Source organism: Arachis hypogaea, chromosome 16 (genome assembly GCF_003086295.3).
Source record: "Arachis hypogaea cultivar Tifrunner chromosome 16, arahy.Tifrunner.gnm2.J5K5, whole genome shotgun sequence".
Lineage (NCBI taxonomy): Eukaryota > Viridiplantae > Streptophyta > Magnoliopsida > Fabales > Fabaceae > Arachis > Arachis hypogaea.
The window spans coordinates 141,882,470-141,906,459 of record NC_092051.1 but is presented as its reverse complement, the minus strand read 5'-3'; the positions used below and the strand labels follow the sequence as shown (position 1 = coordinate 141,906,459).

The window sequence follows — 23,990 nt, the reverse complement described above, 5'->3', positions numbered from 1 at the left end:
TCAAGCATACTTTTAATTGCATGCAACTTAGATCTCTTTTTATTGTCCAAACGAGCAAGCTCAGCAAATTCTTCCTAAGAACGTATTGCACAAAGAAGAATAAACTTATAAATAAAATCTTAAAAAGCTTGTACCCAATGGCAAAACAAAACTTCGGTTATGAAGCAAACAAATACTTCAAACATGCATGCTTCAAACAAATACTTCATTGGCCAATACTTTACCATCACCGCAGCCGCCACCGCAAGAGAAGCCACCTCAGCAACCTGAAGAAGATCTTGTTAAAACACCGGCAACAACCACAAGCAGCGCCACAGAAATGGTAAGCTCTTGTCTCGGAATCTACGCAACACTGCCAATCGTTCCTCAGCCAGAAAGTCGCTTCTGCTTTCCAAGTCTTCAACGGAATCAGCCCCTTCGTCAAGTTCTCCCACTTCACCGCCAGTGATTCAAGAAGCATTTGAGAGAAGAAAAAAAGGATTCACATCATAGATCTAGATATAATGCAAGGCCTGGGCTCTTCCATATTCTAGTAAGGAGAGAGAGGGATAGGACGGAGAGAGGGGGAAAGGGATGGAGAGAGTTGAGGACGAGAGGAGAGGAGAAGAGTGTGGTGGAGTGGGAGGGGAAGGAGAAGAGGGTGGCAGAGGTATAAGGTGTGGGATGGCGGAGAAACCGGCGTGGCACATTGTAGCCACGTCTTCACTGAAATGGTTGAGTCATCACTGGAAAAACAGTCAGAGACCACTATGGTGTCCGAACCTCAGTCTGGGAGACCACTATAGTGAAATTGAAACCTCGAAGATCAAATTGGGTAATTCCGTAAATCTCAAAGAATATTATGGGGATTTACTCTACTCTAACTACATAAAGAACTCAGCATCACGAATGACTGTCTGTGTATGAATGATCCTTTTTCTTTTATTCAACGAATGTAATAAAGAAAGGCATACATACACACAATGATACAATTTTCAGCATCCTACTATGAATTTCCATTGAGTTAGTTGTGAATGTATAAAGATCAAACATAACTACTTGGCCACTACACCAGAATTGGAGGCTTAGCGCATTTCTTCTGCAACTTGACAGCTACGTATCCCCCAAAATGACCTGGGCTTCAGTTTTCTGTTGGTGGCTGTAAAAAGCCACCCCATATGAATTTCACATGTACCACAGTTTGCGATTGTCCATGCATACCTGCCAAAGTGCAGAAATTTGACCAACATGTTATCTTCTTTTCAAACAATCCAATAGAATGTACTCCAACATCATGGAGCCTTTAATCAAAGAATAATATTGATTTACATCCCCAGCTCTGTTATTTGAAAACTACCCAGAAGAATAGCAGCTTGGTTTCAATTTATCCGTCTCATTTCAAACAAACTCAAGTTTCATAATGTGGCCAGAAAATAACAAATTGCTAATGTGGCAGCGGAAAATGAGCATGGATGAGGAATTTGGCTGGGAAAGAAGGTAGACCACGTAAATTAGGGGCCTTTTGGGATGAGTGAGAGAAGATGCTTCACAAGGTTTTTATTTTTCTGTTCATTTTCCTGTTGTATCTATTTTGTGCATCTAGCCTTGGTGATTGCAGTCATATTGTTACCACATTTGATTTGATTAGTTAAAATAAAATAAATTAATCTAAAATAAAAAATATAGGTTCTTAAAACATCCTATTTATAAATGGCAGTTATTTGTACATCTAATTTGATGTCCACTCTAGACACTTCTTAGTCCACAGTTAATCTAATGGTGATTAAGTTGACGTCTAAATGAATATCGGTATACCACCCTTTTGGCAAATATAAATAAACTGATATGCTTATGGCAATCAAAGAATCGGAGGAAATGAAATTGCACTGAATCTTACCCGGGAAACCAACTATATTCTGTAACTGGTGGCCCCATGAGGGCTAAGCCTTTTGACTTCGATAGAGTCATTATCTCATGCACAAAACCATTTGAATTTACATACGCACCAAGAGGACCCTCACTAGACATCACTAACATATCACTTCGCTTTGCAATTAGAGCCTGCAAATTCAGAATGTTGAAACAAGCCTCACTTTAGTCCTGTGCACTTAAAAGGAATAACACAATCCCAAACTGTTTATATCTATCTGCATTGAAAACATCAGGGATCTTCGAGACATAATTATTACCTGACAGATCTTACACCGAACAAGATCAATACTCTCTAGTAATTCAATTTCCCTGCGCAGTCGGTATGGAATGCCATCAATATCCAAAAGCTCCTGTCTTGTAGATTCAGAAACAGGTATTTTACTGGCAATATAAAATGATAAAACATCAGGCGTTTTGACAAGACCATCCACGCTTGGCGCCCCAACTATTTGCTTCCACATATCTACATATTACAATTACAATTATTAGATTTTACCCTAAGTGATTACTGACAGCCAACATAGAAGAACCAAAATTAATTTGTTAGATCCATTTTTTAATACAATACCAATTTACCATATTATTAATCAACAAGAAGAATCAATAAGTAAGAAATATAATAAAATGTTATAGAATGAATCTCTCTCTCTCTCTTATTTGTTTTGTTTCTGATGTTTCCCTTTCAATATCCCTTTGTGGTGTTTTCTCTCCCTTTTGTGGTGTTTTTCCCCTTTGTGGTTGGTTTGAATATGTTGATACAGATCTGGGAGAAGAATATAGTGAAGTTGGCTTTTTGTTCATGGAACTACTTTCAGACCATAAGAGATTTTAGATTTAAGTGGAGAAGAAGAATGGATATTTCAGATTGTTGCAGCACTTTGAGTGTAGCTGAAAAAACTAGAGAGACTCAGATATGTCTCTGTTTTGCATGTTAAAGATCCCTCGTTATTGAATATTGGGCCCACTCTCCATTTAGAGTTCAACATAGAACATATCTGATCTTGTTCTTTACATTTAGATCTAAGTTATCTCTCCTATCTGTAACTGCCGCTTGGCTATGTTTATGAATGAAATGTTTTCTTCTGTCAAAAAAAAAAATGAAGTACGAACCCCAGCATCAAGGCCCAGAATATTAAACTAAGGGTTACTCTACAAAGAGAGAGTTGCACTGACACAAACACATGATCAAGGGTGACCTGGATCCAAGTGGGGCATGTGAGTTTGGTAAGGAAGTAAGTTATGCTGACTAGGACCGAGAAGGAGTGCCTTCTGCAGTTAGCTCTATATGGGAGGGAACTCTTGCTGAATCACTTGAGCAGAAGTCGGGAGATTCTTGGGGACGATGAAGGCTCCTAACATTTTAAGTTTCCAGTTTGTTTACCTTTCTCATTCTTATTCATCTCTACTGTTTTAAATACATTTTGCACAGTACTATTAGACTGAATACCCAAACTACTTTCAAGTTTTGCAGCTTGATTACCTTTCTACACTCTTATTAGACTAAATATTACACTAGCATATTAGTCTTGTTAACTTATAAATGACAAATTCGATATCTCAATCACATTGGGATAGAAAAATCTGAGCTAAAATGGAAAATGGACAAAAGCATACATTAGTTAGTATTATACACTTGCCAATCCAGAAGACTGTTCCTGGAGATTCTAAGATTTCTAACAAATTCATGTTTGAATTAGAATCATTAGGACCAATCAGTATGTAGAAACAAAAGCAAGACATAATTAAGCAACTTATATTATAACGATGTTACAAAAAATAAACATTGAAGAAATGACAGATAAAGAGTTGGAGAAGGCAAAGCCAAACTACCTGAAGCTCTTTGTGCAAGCCAATATGAGTCAAACATACGATATACCCAATGAGGCCAGAATGCTCTTGACATTTTATGTGACGAGCAGACATCGATAGTTTTACGGCACCTAAGCTGTTCCCTTATGGAAGACTGCTTTCCCGAAGTAGAACAATGCCCAATTCTTGAATCTTGAATTTCAGCATCTTTTCCATAGTTAGAGAGCAACAATCTCAAGGAGTCAGAATCATTTTGGTTAGACCTAATTTCCTGATCAGACTCATACAAGAATTTATCATCACCACTGCTTGCTGATTCATCCATCAAGTCATGGTCATAGCCAGAGCCAATGATTGAATGGTGCATTCTCCTATCCATTGGCGAAAGCTCACTCTCAAAGCTATCTTCTGAATTTGTTTCCGAATCATTTACCCCAACTTTAGATCCACACACTCCTAGGTGAGAATACTTTGAGGGTAGAAAACGTGAGACGACACAACTATGTGGTATATTACTCAAAGGTGCTAACTTCCCAAAAGCATCCCGTGGCATTCTCGACGGCATGTCTTCCTCAATAATCTGTATCTCTCCATTAGGCTAAGAACCACCACCCCAACCAAATGAAGGGAAGGAAAAAGACAAATGGATAGAGAGTCATGAACCTTTAACAACCAATGCGGATAAAAGGAAGTAAACATGATAGTATTCTCACCACTCCTTCTGCATCAATCCAATGTCTTTTCAGATGAAAGCGTTGCTGTCCACGGGTGACCAAATTCAATGAACCATCCTCCAGGCGTCCATATTGTCGAATCTATCGGGATGGGTTTCACAAGTTGTTAGAACTAACACACATGTAAGGAGTGTAGCTTAGCAATTATTAAGTCGTGGATCACCAATACAGTGCTTCTCATCTTACTAAACCTTCAGCGTTCAATATTGTACAGAGAGAGAGAGAGAGAGAGAGAGACACACACACACACACACACACACAGAGAAGGGGGGGTTGCATGTGATGTGACATGACAGGTTTGGGAAGTGTTGAGGGCTTCATGTTGCTCATACAAAATCATTTTTCTAAATATTCAGTACACAGGCTGTTCTAATCTGATTAAGTTCCATCATTATTCATATACAAACATTTTTTCTACGTTCTTCCTATTCCATTATGAGGTTCCTATCTATAAGTATCAGAGTTTTCAATCCTTAGAGCCTGGATAGATATCACCAAATATGAAACATAAGAGGGAGCAGTAAGACAACAGGAAAAGGGGGGGGGGGGGGTCATCAGAAGAGAAAAGGGATCCTATCTTTTGAAGGAGATAATCATACTTATGGTTGGTTAATCAGTATGCTGCTGAGAAAGGCTAATGGCTATTGTGATTGCTCAACAACAAGGAAATGCTTTAATGCATGCCAAAAGTGGAGCTGGCACTATCCAAAAGGTTACCAACCAATATTGATGAAGACTTTGGTCAGATATTTGTCACCCAAAATATGATTTCAATCAACCAGCATGGATAGAGGGCAAGAAATAGCATTGGGATATCTTCTAACCGTAGTCCAGAAAGACTGAGCCATCATGAACAAGATAACCACTGATTATTGGTTAACAAATCAGGACATATTGTGATGTGAAACTCTAGAATAACAACTAAAGAAGGTTTCCTCAGTATGAATACGTCACAAACAGCACAATAGTTGGCAGGAAATACCTCTGCAGTCGTTCCAACACTTGCGGCTTTCATCCTATAATTTGCAGTATCCCTGTGAACTCGAATCTGGAAGAGGCACCCACAAGTATATGTAATTCATGTTTTCAAGGACAGCTGAAAGAATCCAAAGCATGACTAAAGAATGAGCAGACATGGTAATAAGTTCACCTACCACACCAATAGTGTAAGGAACATCAACCTGACGCAAAGCTCTCCCAATAGCAGCCACAAGATTTGCTTCAGTCACTCTCAAGGGAAGGGTAGCCCCAGGAAAGAGTACGACACCTGAATATTGCTAGGATTAGCATCAGTTCTTTCTGTAAGTGAGAATTTACACAAAGCAAATGAGGATGACAAGATGATAAGTCGAGCGAGATGACAATTTTGCACCAATTTTACTCCAGAAGCAATAAAATTGACCATTTGAAAGAATATATTCAACAATCATTAGTAGAATAGAGACCCAAAATAAAAATGAGCAAAAGCACCATAAGACAGTGCTGCACAATGAAAAGGTTAGGACACCTGAAATTCCATCCAGACGCCAATAAACATATAACAAAAGAAAGAACCTTAAAATAAGGCAAGTGAAAAAGCAAAAGATTGACGAGGACTACCATGGTGAAAGCAAAACCTATTTTTTAATTTATAAATTGAATAGTTTTAGAGGACAGTAACTCATATTCAGAGAACGAATGATGATTCAAATGTTCAAACATGATCCATAAGCACACTGCAAAGACATTATGCCTTTTTAACAAGATTTTATCAATATTTTACACGAATATTCAGCTACTTGTTGTATATAAAAGTAGGACAACAATGCAGAACCACAGAGCTGTCAGTTTTGACAAAAAACCATGTTATAACTTATAAGATAAAAGACCATGAAACTGAAATCCGTGAAGGATGACATAGATACCTTCTAGACAGAAAAGCGGAGTGTTCAATACAGCACCACCATCATAGAAAGCTGTCCTATGGCGTGCGTCTTCAACCTCTGTGACATGCAAGTTATCACACTTCACATGAAACAATAACATGTAACAGTAGAAAAGGGAACATACATACAACCAAGTCCAATAGACAAATACCTACCACCCAAATATGAATGTAAGGATACTACACAGGTATTGTAAGTGAACTCGCCATCGAAGGTTGCGCCGCCAAATCCGCGACCACTGTAAACCCCACAGCATGAACGATAGACTCTCAGTAACACTAAGAAAAAGTTCAATTTGATCCATTATACCGAATCCATGTGCAAATTCCAATTTCCCAAGCATAAAAACCAGCTAACTGTGCCTCTACGACATCAAATTCTATAACACCAAATGTTCCTTTTTCATATTTCAATAACAATTGAACCAAAAACAAATAAAAACGAAAGAAACGAAGTATATAAGGCATTTTAGCATTCTGTTTCAGTTTAATATAGCACATCCAAATGGAATTTTCAGCTGTAGCTCTCAAGAATCGCAAATAATAATAGCTACGTCGAATTAAACGCCATAGAATCGAGAAAAATCATAGGAAAGAACAAGAATAAGGCGAATTACGTAGGGTCAGTGTCTTCATCGGAAGATTCGAGAATATCATCAACCTCCTCGATCTGCAACTCCTCAAGATCGAGCTGGCGAATCTGTTCGATCTGGTACCTTTCCCTGTCGAGGAGGATTCTTCTCTCTTCTTCATCCATTTTGTTCTTCAGGGTTTGTGTAAATTACAAATGAAGGTGAAAATAGAAAACAACGCAGAAACGATCAACACTATTTGTTGCCGCTTAGTGTTCTTTATTTGCAAATGCTTACGGTAATTTTAAAGAACATTTTCTAAGTTGATGACTGACCACCACCTAATATTGCATATTGTTAGTTATTACATGTGTGAAATAACCTTGTGATTTTAAATTTTACAGTAAAACATACTATTTGTTAAAATTTTTAAAATTATTTTTAAGTTTATTTTATTTTAAAAGCTTTTTATTAAATCAAGTATATTTTTATTAGCTAATTTTTTTTAAAACTATGACTAATTCAATAACAACTTCACAAAAATAACTTTCAACACAAATAAATTACACATAGTTGTTATATATTATTATTGAAATAATTTAAAATTTTTAAAAATTTAATTGCCAGATATATTTGATGTAAATTGAAACTTTTTATCACAAAATTAAAATAAAATAAAATTTAGAGATATTTTTAAAATTTTTGACAAAAGATAAAATATATTTTATCTTAATTTTTATTATCAACGACTAATCACTCATTCATATTAAATCGCCACAGTGGTCCTAATATTCACTACTTTCATTATTTTAGTCACTCAGATTCAAAATTCATTATACTTGTTCCTATTGGTCTTTAGACCCTTTTCGACATTGAGTTATCGAACGAAATACTGAGCTAGTTCTGATTTGTCATGCTAGACAGAAGGATAAATGATGTTTGTTCATTTCAGCGCTTAAACAAAGCAAAAACGATATCTTTTTTGAGAATGAGGTGAGAAAAAACGGTTTGCACATTATATAAACTTTTCTTCGCCTTCTCATTTTGCCTTGTTTAAGCGCTAAAACGAAACGACGCCGTTTAATCTTGTATATAGGGTGGTAAGTTAGAGTTAGTTCAACACTTTATTTGTTGACCGAATGCTAAAAAAGATCCAAAAATTAATATAATGTACCAAATTTCAAAAAACAATATAATAAATTTTGTATTTAAAGGACTAAAATAATAAAAGTTGTGAATATAAAAAACTACTTTGAGAATTTAGTTCATTCATTCAACTTCTTAAACATCACCACATTCATCATAAGTGTTATAACAAAACTTGTTAAGAAGATAAAGTGAAAAACAACCATAAATAAAAAAATTAGGATTTTGCTTTCAAAAAATATAAATGATAAATTAATTTAGATTTATCTATCTTATATTTTAAAAGCGAGATAACTATTATTTTAGTCCTTATAAAAATCGAAATGGTTCTTAACCTTTTTTTTGTTTGTTTAAAATAGTTTCCAACATTACATTTGGTATTAAAGTCATCCTTTTAACAAATTTATTCTTTATAACATTTGATAATTAAAATAAAAAATACCCTCTTCTATACCCTCCCCCTCCTTTCCTCGTCATCCTCCTTCCTCTCTTCTTCTCCCATCTTCACTTCTTCCAAGTCACCATCTTTTATCGTCGGAGCTATTCCACCGCAGTTTTTTCTCTTTCTTCAGTCAGCTCCTTCCATGCGGTTTACCTCTCCGTCTCTCTCCTATCACACCACCGACACAATTTGACTCTCCGTCTTCTCTCTTGTCACACCACCGGTGATACGGTTTGGCCCTCCCTTTTCTCTTCTATTATAAAATCTTAAACCTTTATCTTAAGCCTTTTCTCTTCTATTATAAAATCTTAAACCTTTAGTAAGGTCCAAATTTAATTTATTATGCTCAATTTAGTTCCTCTTCTATTATAAAATCTTAAAACCTTTATCTTAAGCTTGAACAACAACTCATCTCAATGAACTTGCAAGACCAGCCTCTATGGAAAATGGCTTAAATCAAATTTCACCTTCATCAAATCAAAGCCGCACAGTAATCAACTGCTAACCCAGTTTACTTTCACGTTTTGGGAGATATGATTAGTTCGAAATGTACAATTGTTTGAGGATAAATGTTTAACCCCTGAAAAAATTCTGGCTCAGGTGAGTAGTTTGCTATGGAGTTAATGAATTGCTCCCATCATTCATTTTGAGAAGCTTTCATCTCTTCTACTTCCTTCTTTCTTTCTTAGACTTTTTTTGAATGAGTTTGTTTTTTTGTTTCATTTGGGAGACCCCATCTGATATATGTATTATTTAAATGTGGATCAACTTTTTATTTTCAATAAAATAGATAATACCTATCTTTGATTAAAAAAATATTTTTTTAATTAGTATTAGTGATTTATATTATAATAGTTATAGTTATTCATCACTTGCAAATAATAAAATTAAAATTTGATAGATAAAAATACATGTGAAAAATTTTGGAATCATAAAAATACACATGATAGAATCAAAATTTTAATATACACACCAAAATAACTAATAATGAACAAAACTAATATGTAGATAGAAGAGTTCTATTTTTGTTTAGTTTAGTATACACGTGGCAAAAAAAATCGATAACTTTAGCATTCTTTATCATTATTTTGAGTAATTGAGGTGAAAATTAACAATTTTTAATAAAAAAAAATTATTATTAAAGAGTGGAGTGTCTTTATTTAATCTTAAATTGATCGAACTCTAATTTTACCACATTATCCATAGATATGCCAATGAGAGTTAGAGATTAAAGTCATCTCTAGATATGAGGAGTGGAAGAGCAACCCTTTATGAGAAGAAGGACCAATCCTTAGACCTAAATATAACTTCAACTTCTAACTCTCATTAGCACTTTTTTTGGATAATGCGATAAAATTAGGATTTGATCAATTTATAGCCAAATAAGGGCACTTCATTCTTTAATAATAATTTTTCTTATTTAAAAAATAATAGTACTAAATGTATATATTTTTTTCTTAACCAAGTTTAATAATTAAATTAGTCTAACATCAACAAAAATCAATCTCATCACTTTTACTGACTCACTCATATAAGTTTTATTATTCAACTTAATTAGATTTAGTTCACAAAAAAGATTTGTACCTGTAACATTTTTCTTTAAAAAAAATTGTTAATTTCCACCTTAGTTATCCAAAATAATGATAGAGTGCCAAATCATTGTTTTCTTGGCCACGTGTATACTAAACTAAACGGAAATAAAGTTCTTCTAACGGCAAATTTGTGGATGGAAATTTTATTTAAAGGTTTGTAGCTGGCCAATTGATTATTACATGTATAGAATATAATTTGAACATCCGATACTTGTTTAAACATATCATTGAATTAAGAGATAAGTAATATTTTGGTTCCTAAGGTTTAGGGTCGTCAAAATCAAATTCGTCTCTGACCTTATTTTTAATTTAAAATCGTCCTCAACGATTCATTTGGTACTAAAATCATTCTTTTGATTTTTTTCGGACAAAAATACCCTTATATTTTTTCTTACTTTAACCCCACCGTTTACCACCACCACCACTACCCTTATTCCCACCAACTACTAGCTATTTCTCTTTCCACATCTATTCATTTTAATTCATCAACAACAACAACACAACATAACATTTAAATTTTAAAATTTATCATTAACAACAGAGAAAGGAGGAAAAGGAGATCTAGAACCAGAAAAGTTCCTGCAAATGCGAACAGAAAAGCAAAGAAGCTCAGCCTCAATATTTATCAACACCACCAACGCTTTAAAATCCTTCAAATCCAACATCAAAATTTTCAAATACAATAATAACAACAACAACAAATCATTCAACTTTTTATAAAAAAAATGAAAAACTTCATCAATTACAGAGCGAGACAAACAAAATATAAAACAAAATAGAGAGAGTAAGATCGCCGACTTACTCCACCACTGTTGTCGCTGGAGAAGGCCGTCGACAGCCGTCAAGATAAACGGTGACGGCGGCGAGGGCGCCGCGATCAACGCCGAAGAGGAGAGCATCGATGACGAAGAGGATGTCCTTCGATGGCGAGGCGAGGCGAGGGTGGCCGTCAATCTCGACAGTGGCAGAAGAGTCTTCAATGGCGCGGTCGAAGCGGATCTCTACCGTGGTTGTTTCTCCCTTTCAACACATTCAACAACAACAACAACGATACTGTTTTGAAGAGCACCGAAATTAGAGCGAGGACTTCAAAGTGGATGATGCTCAAAAAGAAGAAGAGAAATTTATCAGTGAGTTCAGAAGATGTGAAACGTTTATTTTCTTGAATAAGGGAGAGGACATCATAACAAAGGAAGATTAGGGGATATTTTTGTTATTTAAAAAAATATTTTATTCAATATGACGATTTTAAATTAAAAATAATGATAAGGATGAATTTTGTTATAAAATAACTAAATAAATAAATAAATAAGAAAGAGGTAACAAACATAAAGTAAAGAAATATGATTAGATAACAATATTAACCACAATTATTATCTCGATATAAAAAATATGATACTTATATATTTATATATAGGGTAAAGTATATTTTTTGTCCCTGAAGTTTATTAAAAGTTTCAAAATTACCCCTAAGTTTCAATTTGTTTCAATTTTATCCCAAAAGTTTTCGATTTGCATCAATTTTATCCTTTAAGTTGACGCCGTTTAAATTACTCACAGACGTTAGTGATATGGCAAAGTATAGTGTGTGATGTGGCAAGAAATGTGAAACCCCCAAAATACCCATGGCTGAGTTATACCAAGTAAACCAATTGGCATCCTTTTTCAAACATAACCCGTTTGTCTTCCCTTTGCCAGTAAGGAACATCGCCAGAGAAACAGAGTCACAGGAGGAAGGTTGGTGGGTGGTTAGACGTCGCACCGTCAATTACAGTCTGCCACAGCGACGTGCAGGACGGCGCATGTTGTGACGCCGTCGAGACTGAGGGAGGAGTCTGGGATAGCATTCAGTCATCAACCATTCAAACGTGGATAGCGCCATTCTGATTAAGGTTTCTGACGAGGTAGGCCACCATTCTAGTCAATTTTGCTACTGCATGTCTGAACGGTTAGGATTTAGGGTTTTTTTTTAATCACTATTGATTGCTGTTAGGATTCTATTGCATTGAGGGATTGAGGAATTTCTGTTCTGTTTTAGTGAAAAATATAACTTTGAGGTGGTCTATATTTTTTAATGATTAGTTACTCTGTTCTTTGGTCTGAACATCTTTTTATAACGGCAGGATGGATGATTTCAGTGTTAGAGTTCATCACAGGGGTAGGTTTTGTAGTGATAAGGGAAAAAATGAGTATATTGATGGTGAGGTGACAACGGTTGACTGGTGTGACAGAGATAGATGGAGTGTTATAGAAGCTTATGATGTGGTTGAAAAACTTGGGTACATTGCTGAAAACATTGGGGTACTGTGGTATAAAGATACTGAATTAGGATTAGAAGGGTTGAAGTTGTTGAAAGGTGATGAAGAAGCAATGGAAATGGCAAATATAGGAGTTGAAAAAAAGGTAGTTGATTTGTATGTGGTGCATAAGGCTTCAATCCCTAATGATTTTTGTTACGACATTGGTTATTTAGATGTTGGGGGTGGCAGCAAAGTTGTTGAGGAGGAGTGTGTGGATGCTGATAGTGGGCCAAGTGATATTAGACAGGCCCAAAATATTCAAGCAGAAGCCCAAGGTGGAGGGGTGGATATGGAGGCCCAAATGCAGGGATTAGTTGATGCCCATTTATCTGCTGAAGAAGTGCTACAGAATATTGGTGATGGGGACAATAGTGAAGAAGAGGATGACACTGATGACCCAGATTATGAGGCTGATTCTGATCTGCATTTTAGTGATAGTGAAGATGATTATTGTGGTGATGATGGTTTATTTGATGTTGATATAACTCTTGGGGAGATGCACCAAGATATAAGAAAGTCTAAGAAAAGTAAGAGTGCTGTCGAGAAGTTAAAGAAAACTCAAAAGGTGGCTGCTGGGAAGAGAAAGAGCTCTCGTTTAAGCGATGATGAAGGATTGAACAGTGATGAATTAGAGGAGGTATCGAGTGAGGATGATGAAGCCAGCAAGAAGAAATTTCCCGTTCACAAGGAGTTGAAGGATATGAGTAAGTATAAGTGGGAGGCTGGAACTCTCTATGCAACAAGAGAGGAGTTCAAGGAAGCTGTGACATCATATGCTGTTCATACTGGGAGAAACATAAAATTTCCAGTGGTGGACAATGTCCGGGTGAGGGCTAAGTGTGGAGATGGTTGTGAATGGTTTGCATATGCAGTGAAGATGGCCAATGAAGATAGTTGGCAGCTAAGAACAGTTAATGATCATCATTCTTGTAACACTGTATTTGACATAAAAGTGATGAAGTCGAAGTGGCTGGCGAAGGTCTTCAGGAGAAAAGTAGAAGAGAATCCGAAGTTGAAGCTGGGCACCATACAAAGTAGGACTCTTAGGAAGTGGAATGTGCAGATTTCAAGAGCAAAGGCATTTCGGGCCAAGCAGATTGCACTGGTTGACATTAATGGAACTTTTAGGGAGCAGTATAGAAGACTTTACGACTATTACCATGAGTTGCTGCGCACCAATCCTGGTTCATCTGTGAAGCTGCATGTTCAATTACCTCCAGCAGCCCAAACTGAGCACCCCGATACAACAGTCGACTTAAGTCCACGATTTCATAGGATTTATATTTGCTTAAAGGCTTGCAAGGAGAGTTTCATGAAGTGTAGGCCTATGATAGGGCTTGATGGTTGCTTTTTGAAGACACCATATGGAGGATGGCTATTGGTTGCTTTGGGGTGGGATCCGAATGACCAGATGCTACCTATTGCATATGCGGTCGTGGAGGCTGAGACAAAAGATTCATGGACGTGGTTCCTCTCAAACCTAATTGATGATATAGGAGCGGATAAATTATTACGTAGCACGTTCATGTCTGACCAACAAAAGGTAATTTACTAACCTGTATTTTAGTGTAATTAAGATTTTGCACTATATTTTTATGTCTAGTTATAATTAGTTAATGTTAATGTTCTTGTAATGTTCTTTTATAATTAGCACGTTCATGGCTTCTGCACTATATGTTATTGTTCTTATAATTAGCTAGTCATGTGGCTTATGCACTATATGTAATGTTCTTTTATAATTAGTTAGTAATTGCTGTACCTATATGTTAATGTTCTTGTAATTGACTTTTATAATTAATTATAAATTGCTGTGAATTAGCTAGTCATGTGGCTTCTGCACTATATGTTAATGTAATTGTAATGTTCTTTTATAATTAGTTAGTAATTGCTGTACCTATATGTTAATGTTCTTGTAATTGACTTTTATAATTAGTTATAAATTGCTGTGAATTAGCTAGTCATGTGGCTTCTGCACTATATGTTAATGTAATTGTAATGTTCTTTTATAATTAGTTATAAATTGTTGTACCTATATGTTAATGTTCTTGTAATGTTCTTTTATAATTAGTTATAAATTGCTGTGAATTAGTTAGTCATGTGGCTTCTGTACTATATCTTGCTGTTCTTGTAATGTTCAACATATAATTAGTTATATGTTGCTGTTATAAATTGCTGTGAATTAGCTAGTCATGTGGAGAGCTGCACTATATGTTAATGTTCTTGTAATGTTCTTTTATATATAGTTATAAATTGCTGTGAATTAGTTAGTCATGTGGCTTCTGCACTAAACTAATTATTTGATCATTATATTAAAATTGTGCACTTTGCACCAACAGGGCCTGGTGCCAACGTTTGATGAATTACTTCCAGGTGTTGATCATAGATTCTGTGTGAGACACCTTTATGCCAACTTCAAAAAAAAAAATTTCCAGGGCTGAATCTTAAGAAAAGGATGTGGAGAGCTGCAAAATGTACATATCTAGCAGCATGGGAAAAGGAGTTGATGGAAATCCGAGCCATTAGTGAGGGTGCCTATCGACACTTGATAGGAATTCGTCCAAAGTATTGGACTAAATCAAGGTTTGAATTCTATCCTAAATGTGACGCTCTTGTCAATAATATGTGTGAAAGCTTTAACTCTGCAATTGTTGAATCAAGGGAAAAACCAATATTGACAATGCTAGAAGATATTAGAGTTTATTTGATGAAGAGATGGGCTGAAAATAGGGTACTTATTGAGAAGTATAAGGATGATATTCTTCCTAGGATTAAGCTTAAGTTACAAAAGGAAATAGATGCTTCTAGGTGGTGGTTTCCGGTTGCTGCCGGTATTTCAAAATTTAAAGTCATAAGAGGCAGGGACAAATTTGTAGTGGATCTTCTGATGAAAGAGTGTACTTGTAGAAAGTTTCAAATGACAGGTTTACCTTGTCCGCATGCAGTTAGTGCAATTAATTGTGCTAAGGATGATATTCGAAAATATGTTTCAAGCTGTTACAATAAAGCTGCTTATGTGGCTTGTTATACCCCCATGATTAACCCTTGTAATGGACATACAATGTGGGAGAGAACTACCCACCCAGATGTGATGCCTCCACCACATAGAGTGCCAATTGGGAGGCCTAAGAAGAAAAGAGCAAGGGGGAGGGTGAAGAACCACAGGGCCCAAGCACATCTAGGCTGGGGTTACAACAAAAATGCTCTCGTTGTCTGAAATTGGGTCACAACAAGCGAGGCTGCCCTCTTAGAAGGCCAAACGTGAGTACTTGTCTAGTAAATATAGTTTTATACATAACACTGTTTCTTATGCTGTTTACCTCTTTATAACTGTAACTTGTTGCTGTTTTTTGTTCATGTCCATCATAGGAAACAACTGCTGCCCCATCCTTAGCATCGCCAGCCCAAAACAATAATGCTGGAACTGCTACAACATCACCAGTCCAGCACAGCACTGCAAGGAATGCTGGATCTACTGGCTCAGTGCATAAGAGTACCAGGTTGGCCAGTGTTGTAGCAAGGCCTAATACCCAACCAAATGCACACAAAAAATTTCAGCCACCAAGACCAACTAGAATTCTTAGGAGCAACTCTACTTCAACTGCACAGGGACAACCCTCATCACAAGGGAGTCAGACTCAGAGTGCTCTCACAGGGTCTTAGTTGTGTCACATCTTGTGTTTGGTGTTTATTTTGGAAGATTGAAAAATGTTGGCATTTTGTATTATGACTTATGACTTATGACTCCAATTCTTCCTTTGTTGCTGAATTATTTTGCTTAGGACTTATGTAATTAAGTTTTTACTTTAGTTATGACTTATGTTAACTAGAGATTATGTTGATTAACAACTTATGTTATTTTGATAATGACTAATGTGATGGATTCCTTCATGCAAATTTATTTTAGTGCACTGCTGAAATTATCCCTCATTACTTGAGTTTGTCTCTGCCACAACAGGTTCTTAATGCCAATTTTAGTGCCAAACTATTTTAATCCTTTCAGGGATATTTTTGAAACATAAATTAAACTTCAAGGACAACTATATTAACAAGTTTTCGAGTTGAGTACAGTTTTGTAACTGATTACAACTAGTCAATCTATTCTTACTTCTGCTAATTTCAGCTGTCCCAAACGCATTAATACCCTAATCTCAAATGGGTTCCATTCTTCACCCACAAATAAACCATTAAAATCACCATAAACCAACCCAACACACCAAAAATAACAGCCACCAACAGTTTGCATTTAGCATAAACTAATTTAGTCTTCAAGGTGGAAATCTTCATCTTCAACCTTGCAACCTCAGCTTCTTCTGTCTCTGCAACTCCATCTGCCCAGGAAAAAAATGTGCACTCCTTCCCAATCTGCAACATAAACAAAAAAAAAAGAACTTGAAGAAACTCATGAAGACATCAAAATAAAAAGCACTCAAAACTAACATCAAAGTATACACAGCCCCAAAATCTCCGGCCGGGATTTTCTGGTGTCTTCGACCATCTCAGTACAGGGGGTTCACCACAGTTGCATATAAGCGTTCGTCGTCTCCGAGTGCTTTTTTGTGATGATACCGAGCCTTGGGAAGCCATTCGTTAGGGTTTCTTATTCTTACACACAGTGAAGAAGATGAAGAGGAAGACGTAAATGAAGAAGTTAATTTTAGGGTTTGAGGTTGTGATTTTTAGCCATATCATTTTTGTAATATAAATTTTTAAACAAAAAATTAAAAATTATTTTAAAAAACGTTTTAGAAATGACTCACACACATAGTTGCCACATAGAACTCCTTTATTGCCACGTCACTAACGTCTGTTAGTGATTTCAACGCTGTTAACGTTTAGGGATAAAATTGATGCAAATCGAAAACTTTTGGGATAAAATTGAAACAAATTGAAACTTAGGGGTAATTTTGAAACTTTTAGTAAACTTCAGGGACAAAAAGTATACTTTATATATATGTATTAATGTATGAAAGAAAGAAAGAGAGGAAGAATTTTGTATATAGATAATATAAAGAGAGAGAGAATTCTTATTGCTTGTGTGTGTAATTAACAGAGGCTTAACCTCCTATTTATACATGTACATGAGTCCTCTTTTTCCTCTTTCATTAAATGTACTTTTCTTGGTAATATGGCACTTCACTATAGGAAAGTTAAGCCATCCAAGTCATAGGTGGTCAATGGTCATCCACTTCACACTTATCACAATACTCCCCCTTGGATGACCATTTAGGATAATGCCTCGTTAAAACCTTACTAAAGAAAAACCCAGTGGGAAAAAAATCTTACTGAAGGAAAAAGAGTACAACATCCTTTAGTGATAGGGACTGCCTCATTAAAAACATTGTCAAGAAAAACCCAATGGGAAAAAACCTGACCAAGGAAAAAAGAGTACAGTCTCCCCCTCTTGTCAACATCAGTTGATGTCTCGAAATCGGCGCATCTCAATCTCATGTACCAATCTTTCAAAGGAGGATTTTGGGATGTGACTTTGTAAATAAATCTGCCAAATTGTCACTTGAGCGGATCTGTTGGATATCAGTTATCCCTTGATTTTGAAGATCATGAGTGAAGATGAATTTGGGAGAAATATGCTTTATTCTATCACCTTTGATGTATCCGCTTTTAAGCTGAGCAATGCATGCTGTATTATCTTCAATCAGGACAGTTGGAGCTATCTTCTAATCAATTAGTCCACATGATGACAGAATATATTGGATCACACTCCTCAGCCAAAAACACTCACGACTAGCTTCATGTATCGCTAGTATTTCAGCATGATTAGAGGATGTTGCTGCAATCGTCTGTTTCGTGGACCTCCATGATATAGCTGGTCCACCATATGTAAACAGGTATCCTGTTTGAGATCTCCCTTTATGTGAATCAGACAAGTATTCGGCATCTGCATAGCCAACTAGTTGTGACTTGGATCTATAGGGATAAAACAATCCCATATCAACCGTTCCATAAAGATATCGAAAAATTTGTTTGATTCCACTCCAATATCTTCTGGTTGGAGAGGAACTATATCTTGCTAGTAAATTCACCGCGAATGATATGTCAGGTCGCATATTATTAGCAAGATACATTAGCGCTCCAATGGCACTAAGATATGGTACTTCAGGACCAAGGATATCTTCATTCTCTTCTTTAGGACGGAATTGATCATTTTCCACATCCAAAGATCTTACGATCATTGGGGTACTTAAGGGATGTGACTTATCCATATAAAATCTCTTCAAGATCTTCTCTGTGTATGTTGTTTGATGAATAAAGATCCCATTTTTTATATGCTCGATCTGCAGGCCGAGACAAAATTTAGTCCTTCCAAGATCTTTCATCTCAAACTCTTCTTTTAGAGTTTTTATAATTGTTGGAATCTCTTCAGGAGTCCCAATGATATTTAAATCATCAACGTACAAAACAATTATAATGAACCCAAATGTAATTTTCTTTATGAAAACACATGAGCAGATATCATCATTCTTGAATCCGTTTTTGGTTAGATACTCAGTAAGACGATTATACCACATTCGTCCAGATTGCTTTAGACCATATAAAGATCTTTGCAATTTGACTGAGTATAACCCTTGCGAATATTCATTGGATGGTTTAGATATCTTTAGTCCTTCAGGGACTTTCATATAGATATCCCGATCTAATGAGCCGTATAAATAGGCTTTACCACATCCATTAAATGCATATGCAGTTTATGATATGCAGATAAACTGACCAAATAATGCAATGTTATCGCATCCACTACAGGGGAATACGTTTTTTCATAATCTATACCGGGCCCTTGTGAAAAACATTGTGCCACAAGTCGGGCTTTGTAGTGCACAACTTCATTTTTCTCATTTCGTTTTCTCACAAATACCCATCGGTATCCAACAGGTTTTACATCTTCAGGTGTACGGACTACAGGTCCAAAGACTTCACGTTTTGCAAGTGAGTCTAATTCAGCCTTCATGGCTTCTTTCCATTTTGGCCAATCACTCCTTTGTCGACATTCTTCGACTGATCTTGGCTCAAGATCCTTACTCTCATGCATGATATTCAATGCCACATTATATGCAAATATTTCATTGACAATTGTCTTATTTCGGTCCCATTTCTCTCCTGTAAAGACATATTTATCGAGATCTCGTCATTTTCATAATTTTCAGGTACCTGAACGTCTTCTGGCGTTATATCAGAATTTTGGACAACTGCAGGTGTCTTTACTATGTCTTTTTCCACAGGAATATTTACCTCTTTTCTCTTTCGAGGATTTTTATCTTTGGAACCGACAGGCCTGCCGCGCTTCTGGCGTGTATTTGCTTCAGTGGCAATTTGTCCAACTGGGACATCAATTCGAATTGGGGCATTTTTTCGCCCTGCCACGTTTCTGGCGTGAATTTGCTTCAGTGGCTACTTGTCCTACTGGGACATCAATTCGAATTGGAGCATTTTCCGCTGGTATATACGACTTGGTAATCCTCTTTGTATCGAAAAATGCATCAGTTAATTCATTTGCTATTCTTTGCAAATGTATAATCTTTTGAACTTCTAGTTCACATTGCCCTGATCGAGGATCTAAATGCATCAATGATGATGCATTCCAATTAAGTTCCTTTTCAGGAAGCTTGTTCTCTCCCCCTAATGTTGGAAATTTTGATTCATCAAAATGACAATCCGCAAACCGGGCTTTAAACACATCACCAGTTTGTATCTCAAGATACCTCACTATAGAGGGAGAATCATATCCAACATATATCCCCAATTTTCTTTGGGGTCCCATTTTGGTACGATTAGGTGGTGCAATGGGAACATATATTGCACACCCAAATATTCTTAAGTGGGAGACATTTGACTGCTGGCCAAAAGCTAATTGTATAGGAGAGAACTGATGGTAACTCGTTGGCCTCAAACGAATAAGTGCTGTGGCATGTAAAATAGCATGCCCCCGAACCGAGGTTGGGAGATTTGTTCTCATAAGCAAGGGTCTAGCAATTAATTGGAGGCACTTAATAAGTGATTCTGCTAACCAATTTTGTGTGTGAACATAAACCACTGGATGTTCAACACTTATTCCATTAGCCATACAATAAGCATCAAAAGCTTGGGAAGTAAATTCACCAGCATTATCAAGACGAATTGCTTTGATTGGATTTTCTGGAAATTGTGCTTTTAATCGAATAATTTGAGCCAGTAATCTCGCAAACGCCAGGTTGCGAGAAGATAATAAGCACACATGTGACCATCTCGAAGATGTGTCTATTAGGACCATAAAATATCTAAAAGATCCACATGGTGGATGAATAGGTCCACATATATCACCTTGAATCCTTTCTAGGAATTTAGGGGACTCAAATCCAATCTTTTACTGGTGATGGCCTTAAAATTAACTTTCCCTGAGAACATGCAGCACAACAAAATTCACTAGTTTTAAGAATCTTCTGGTTCTTTAGTGAATGTCCATGAGAGTTTTCAATAATTCTCCTCATCATGGTTGTTCCCGGATGACCCAATCTATCATGCCAAGTTATGAATTCATTTGGGCTAGTAAACTTTTGGTTTACAGTGGCATGTGATTCAATTGCACTAATCTTGGTATAATACAACACAGATGAAAGTGAGGGTAATTTTTCTAATATAACTTTCTTATTTGAATCAAGAGTTGTGATACATAAGTACTCATGATTTCCCTCATTCATAGTCTCAATATGATATCCATTTCGGCAATATCTTTGAAACTCAACAAGTTCCTCAGGGACTTGTTAGATAATAGTGCATTATTTATTATAAATTTTGTTCCTCCAGAAAACAAAATTATAGCTCTTCCGGAGCCTTCTATCACATTGCCTGAGCCAATAATAGTATTAACATATTCATCTTTTGGCAGAAGATGGGTAAAATATATATCACTTTTAAGAATAGTGTGCGAACTTGCACTATCCGCAAGGCAAATATCTTCAAGATATGTCCTTGCCATTTTTTTTTTCAAAAACAAATGATAATTATAAAATGAGTAGAAGTACATGCACAGTCAAATTATTCACATGAATACTTAACAAACACATACACATATCAAACTATTCCATCATTGATCAAATAGCCAATATTACCTTCAGAATCCTTAAAGAAATTAGATACATCATAATGAGTGGTGGAATTTTCATTATTTGAAACAAAATTTGTTTCCTTTTCTTTGTCATCTCTTTTCAAGGATGCTTGATAAAGATCAACTAGGTACCTTGGGGTACGACAGGTACGTGACCAATGGCCCTTTCCACCACAACAGAAGCATTTATCCTCAATTGATTTACTTTGCCCATTGTTTCTTTCTTTATCCCACTTCTGGTGAGATCCTTTTTTGTGAACATAATTTCTTTTCCTTCCATAATTTTTCTTGTCATCAAAATCTTGCTATTTACCTCTTCTGGGGTTATAATTTGCCGCATTTGCTTCAGGAAATGGAGCGACGCCAGCTGAGTGCGCTTCATGATTTCTTAAGAGTAACTCATTGTTGCGCTCAGCAACAAGAAAGCAAGAAATTAGCTCAGAATATTTTTTTTTAAATTATTTTTCTCGATACTGCTGCTGCAGGAGCACATTCGAGGCATGGAAGGTTGAGAAAATTTTCTCTAACATATCAGGCGTGAGGAAGTATCACCGTTTTTTATGATTATACTTTTCTTCAAGGTCTTTCCACAGATCTACAGGATCTTTTAATGTGGGATATTCATTTTTCAATCATACTTCAAGATGATGACGAAGGAAAATCATAGCTTTGGCTTTATCCTTCTGGGATGTATTATTTTCAACCTTAATGGTATCTTCAAGATCCATTGAATCAAGATAAATTTTAGCATCTAGTATCCATGGTAAATAATTGTTTCCAAATATATCAAAAGCATTATATTCAAGATAAAAGAGATTCGCATAATAAAAATTTGTTACCTGAAGTCTTCCTAAAATTTCGTTAGAGCTTCGTGCTGATAACGTGTTATAAAATAACTAAATAAATAAATAAATAAGAAAGAGGTAACAAACATAAAGTAAAGAAATATGATTAGATAACAATATTAACCACAATTATTATCTCAATATAAAAAATATGATACTTATATATTTATATATATGTATTAATGTATGAAAGAAAGAAAGAGAGGAAGAATTTTGTATATAGACAATATAAAGAGAGAGAGAATTCTTATTGCTTGTGTGTGTAATTAACAGAGGCTTAACCTCCTATTTATACATGTACAAGAGTCCTCTTTTTCCTCTTTCATTAAATGTACTTTTCTTGGTAATATGGCCTATGAAGCACGGATTCTCCTATGGTGTCGGCGTATCCGTGTCGGACACGAATCCGACACCGACACTCGACGGATACTTCAAACGAGCGTATCGGTGGCGTGTCTTCTTGCGGTGCAGAGTTTTGGTGAAGCTGTCACGAATCCGAATGAGTCCGATCCGATTTTGTGGTTTTATGGTCCAATTAACCGATTTTTTTTAATTTTAAAATATTTTAAAATTAAAACAAATCAAAATTTAAATTTTAAAAAAAAATTGGTATATGTTCGTACTAATCTCCGACTTTTATCTAGAATGAGTGAAGATTATAAAAAAGGAGATACCAGTATGTGGGATGTCAGAGTTGATGACAACAGTCCAGATCTGAGTGGGGTTTCGTATTTATCTTTAGATGAACCAAACATAGAAGCTGTTGTATTTGCGGATGATGGACTTGGAGGAAAAGAAATTGATACATTTTCTGTTAGCGAGATGGCAAGAGTAGATGAAAATTTTTTATTTTTTTTAATAATTGCATAATTTTTAGACTTTTTTATACAACTATGTTTCCTCTTATATTTACAATATGCTATTTTATTAATTTAATATATTATTTAAATTTTAATTCACAACGTATCCTAAACGTGTCGTATCCAATTTTTTATAAAAAGAACGTGTCGGCGTATCCGTGTCGTGTCGTGTCCGTATCGCGTGTCGTATCGGTGCTTCCTAGAATATGGCACTTCACTATAGGAAAGTTAAGCCATCCAAGTCATAGGTGGTCAATGGTCATCCACTTCACACTTATCACAATAAATTTGATTTTGACTCTAAATTTTAGAAACCAAAACAATATTTATTCTTTGAATTAACTATTAGGCCAACCCAAATTGATTATGTATATGAATTATTCTCCACATACAAGCGTTTTTCCCATACAAGTCATACAAGTCATTTATATTCATGCGCGCACGTTTCTCTTCGTGTCGTTATTGTACGTTCTTCTTCTTCTTCGTTATTGTTCTCTCTCATTATCGTTGTCACCAACACCACTACCTCCTCCTCCTCCTCCTCCTCCTCCTCTTTCTCTTTCTTCTTTCATTGGAATTTCTTCTCCTCTTTCTTTTTCCTCTTTCTCCTCCATCATTAGTTATCTCGTTGTTGAAGATAATGAATAATTCAAATTCAGATTGTCAATTGAACCAAAACGAAATTGGTTATTATTTTGAATCCAATCAAGTAGCTGACGTGTGGTTCGATTCTAATTAATTTTTTTCGTTAGTAGTTT

General features: G+C 35.8%; 2 protein-coding genes across 3 annotated transcripts; one reads left to right on the top strand and one right to left on the bottom strand.

The window, feature by feature from the left end:
* Positions 1 to 897: 897 nt before the first annotated feature.
* LOC112755417 (uncharacterized) lies at positions 898 to 9,246 on the bottom strand. The gene is made up of 10 exons (XM_025803496.3): positions 6,996 to 9,246; positions 6,535 to 6,617; positions 6,359 to 6,436; positions 5,609 to 5,721; positions 5,437 to 5,502; positions 4,434 to 4,535; positions 3,742 to 4,318; positions 2,169 to 2,374; positions 1,877 to 2,040; positions 898 to 1,200 (listed from the first exon to the last, which is right to left on the bottom strand). Exons 1-10 carry the CDS (start codon positions 7,133 to 7,135, stop codon positions 1,065 to 1,067), a joined length of 1,665 nt encoding a protein of 554 aa, XP_025659281.1. The 5' UTR covers positions 7,136 to 9,246; the 3' UTR covers positions 898 to 1,064.
* Positions 8,509 to 16,324, top strand: LOC112755416 (uncharacterized). Of its 2 annotated transcripts, none has more exons than XM_072221367.1 (5): positions 8,509 to 8,769; positions 11,829 to 12,034; positions 12,254 to 13,973; positions 14,767 to 15,688; positions 15,797 to 16,324. In XM_072221367.1, exons 3-4 carry the CDS (start codon positions 12,255 to 12,257, stop codon positions 14,866 to 14,868), a joined length of 1,821 nt encoding a protein of 606 aa, XP_072077468.1. In that variant the 5' UTR covers positions 8,509 to 8,769; positions 11,829 to 12,034; position 12,254; the 3' UTR covers positions 14,869 to 15,688; positions 15,797 to 16,324. The 2 variants fall into 2 exon arrangements, with proteins under 2 accessions (XP_072077468.1, XP_025659280.2); XM_025803495.2 differs by lacking the exon at positions 8,509 to 8,769 and adding an exon at positions 8,934 to 9,138.
* Positions 16,325 to 23,990: the final 7,666 nt, after the last annotated feature.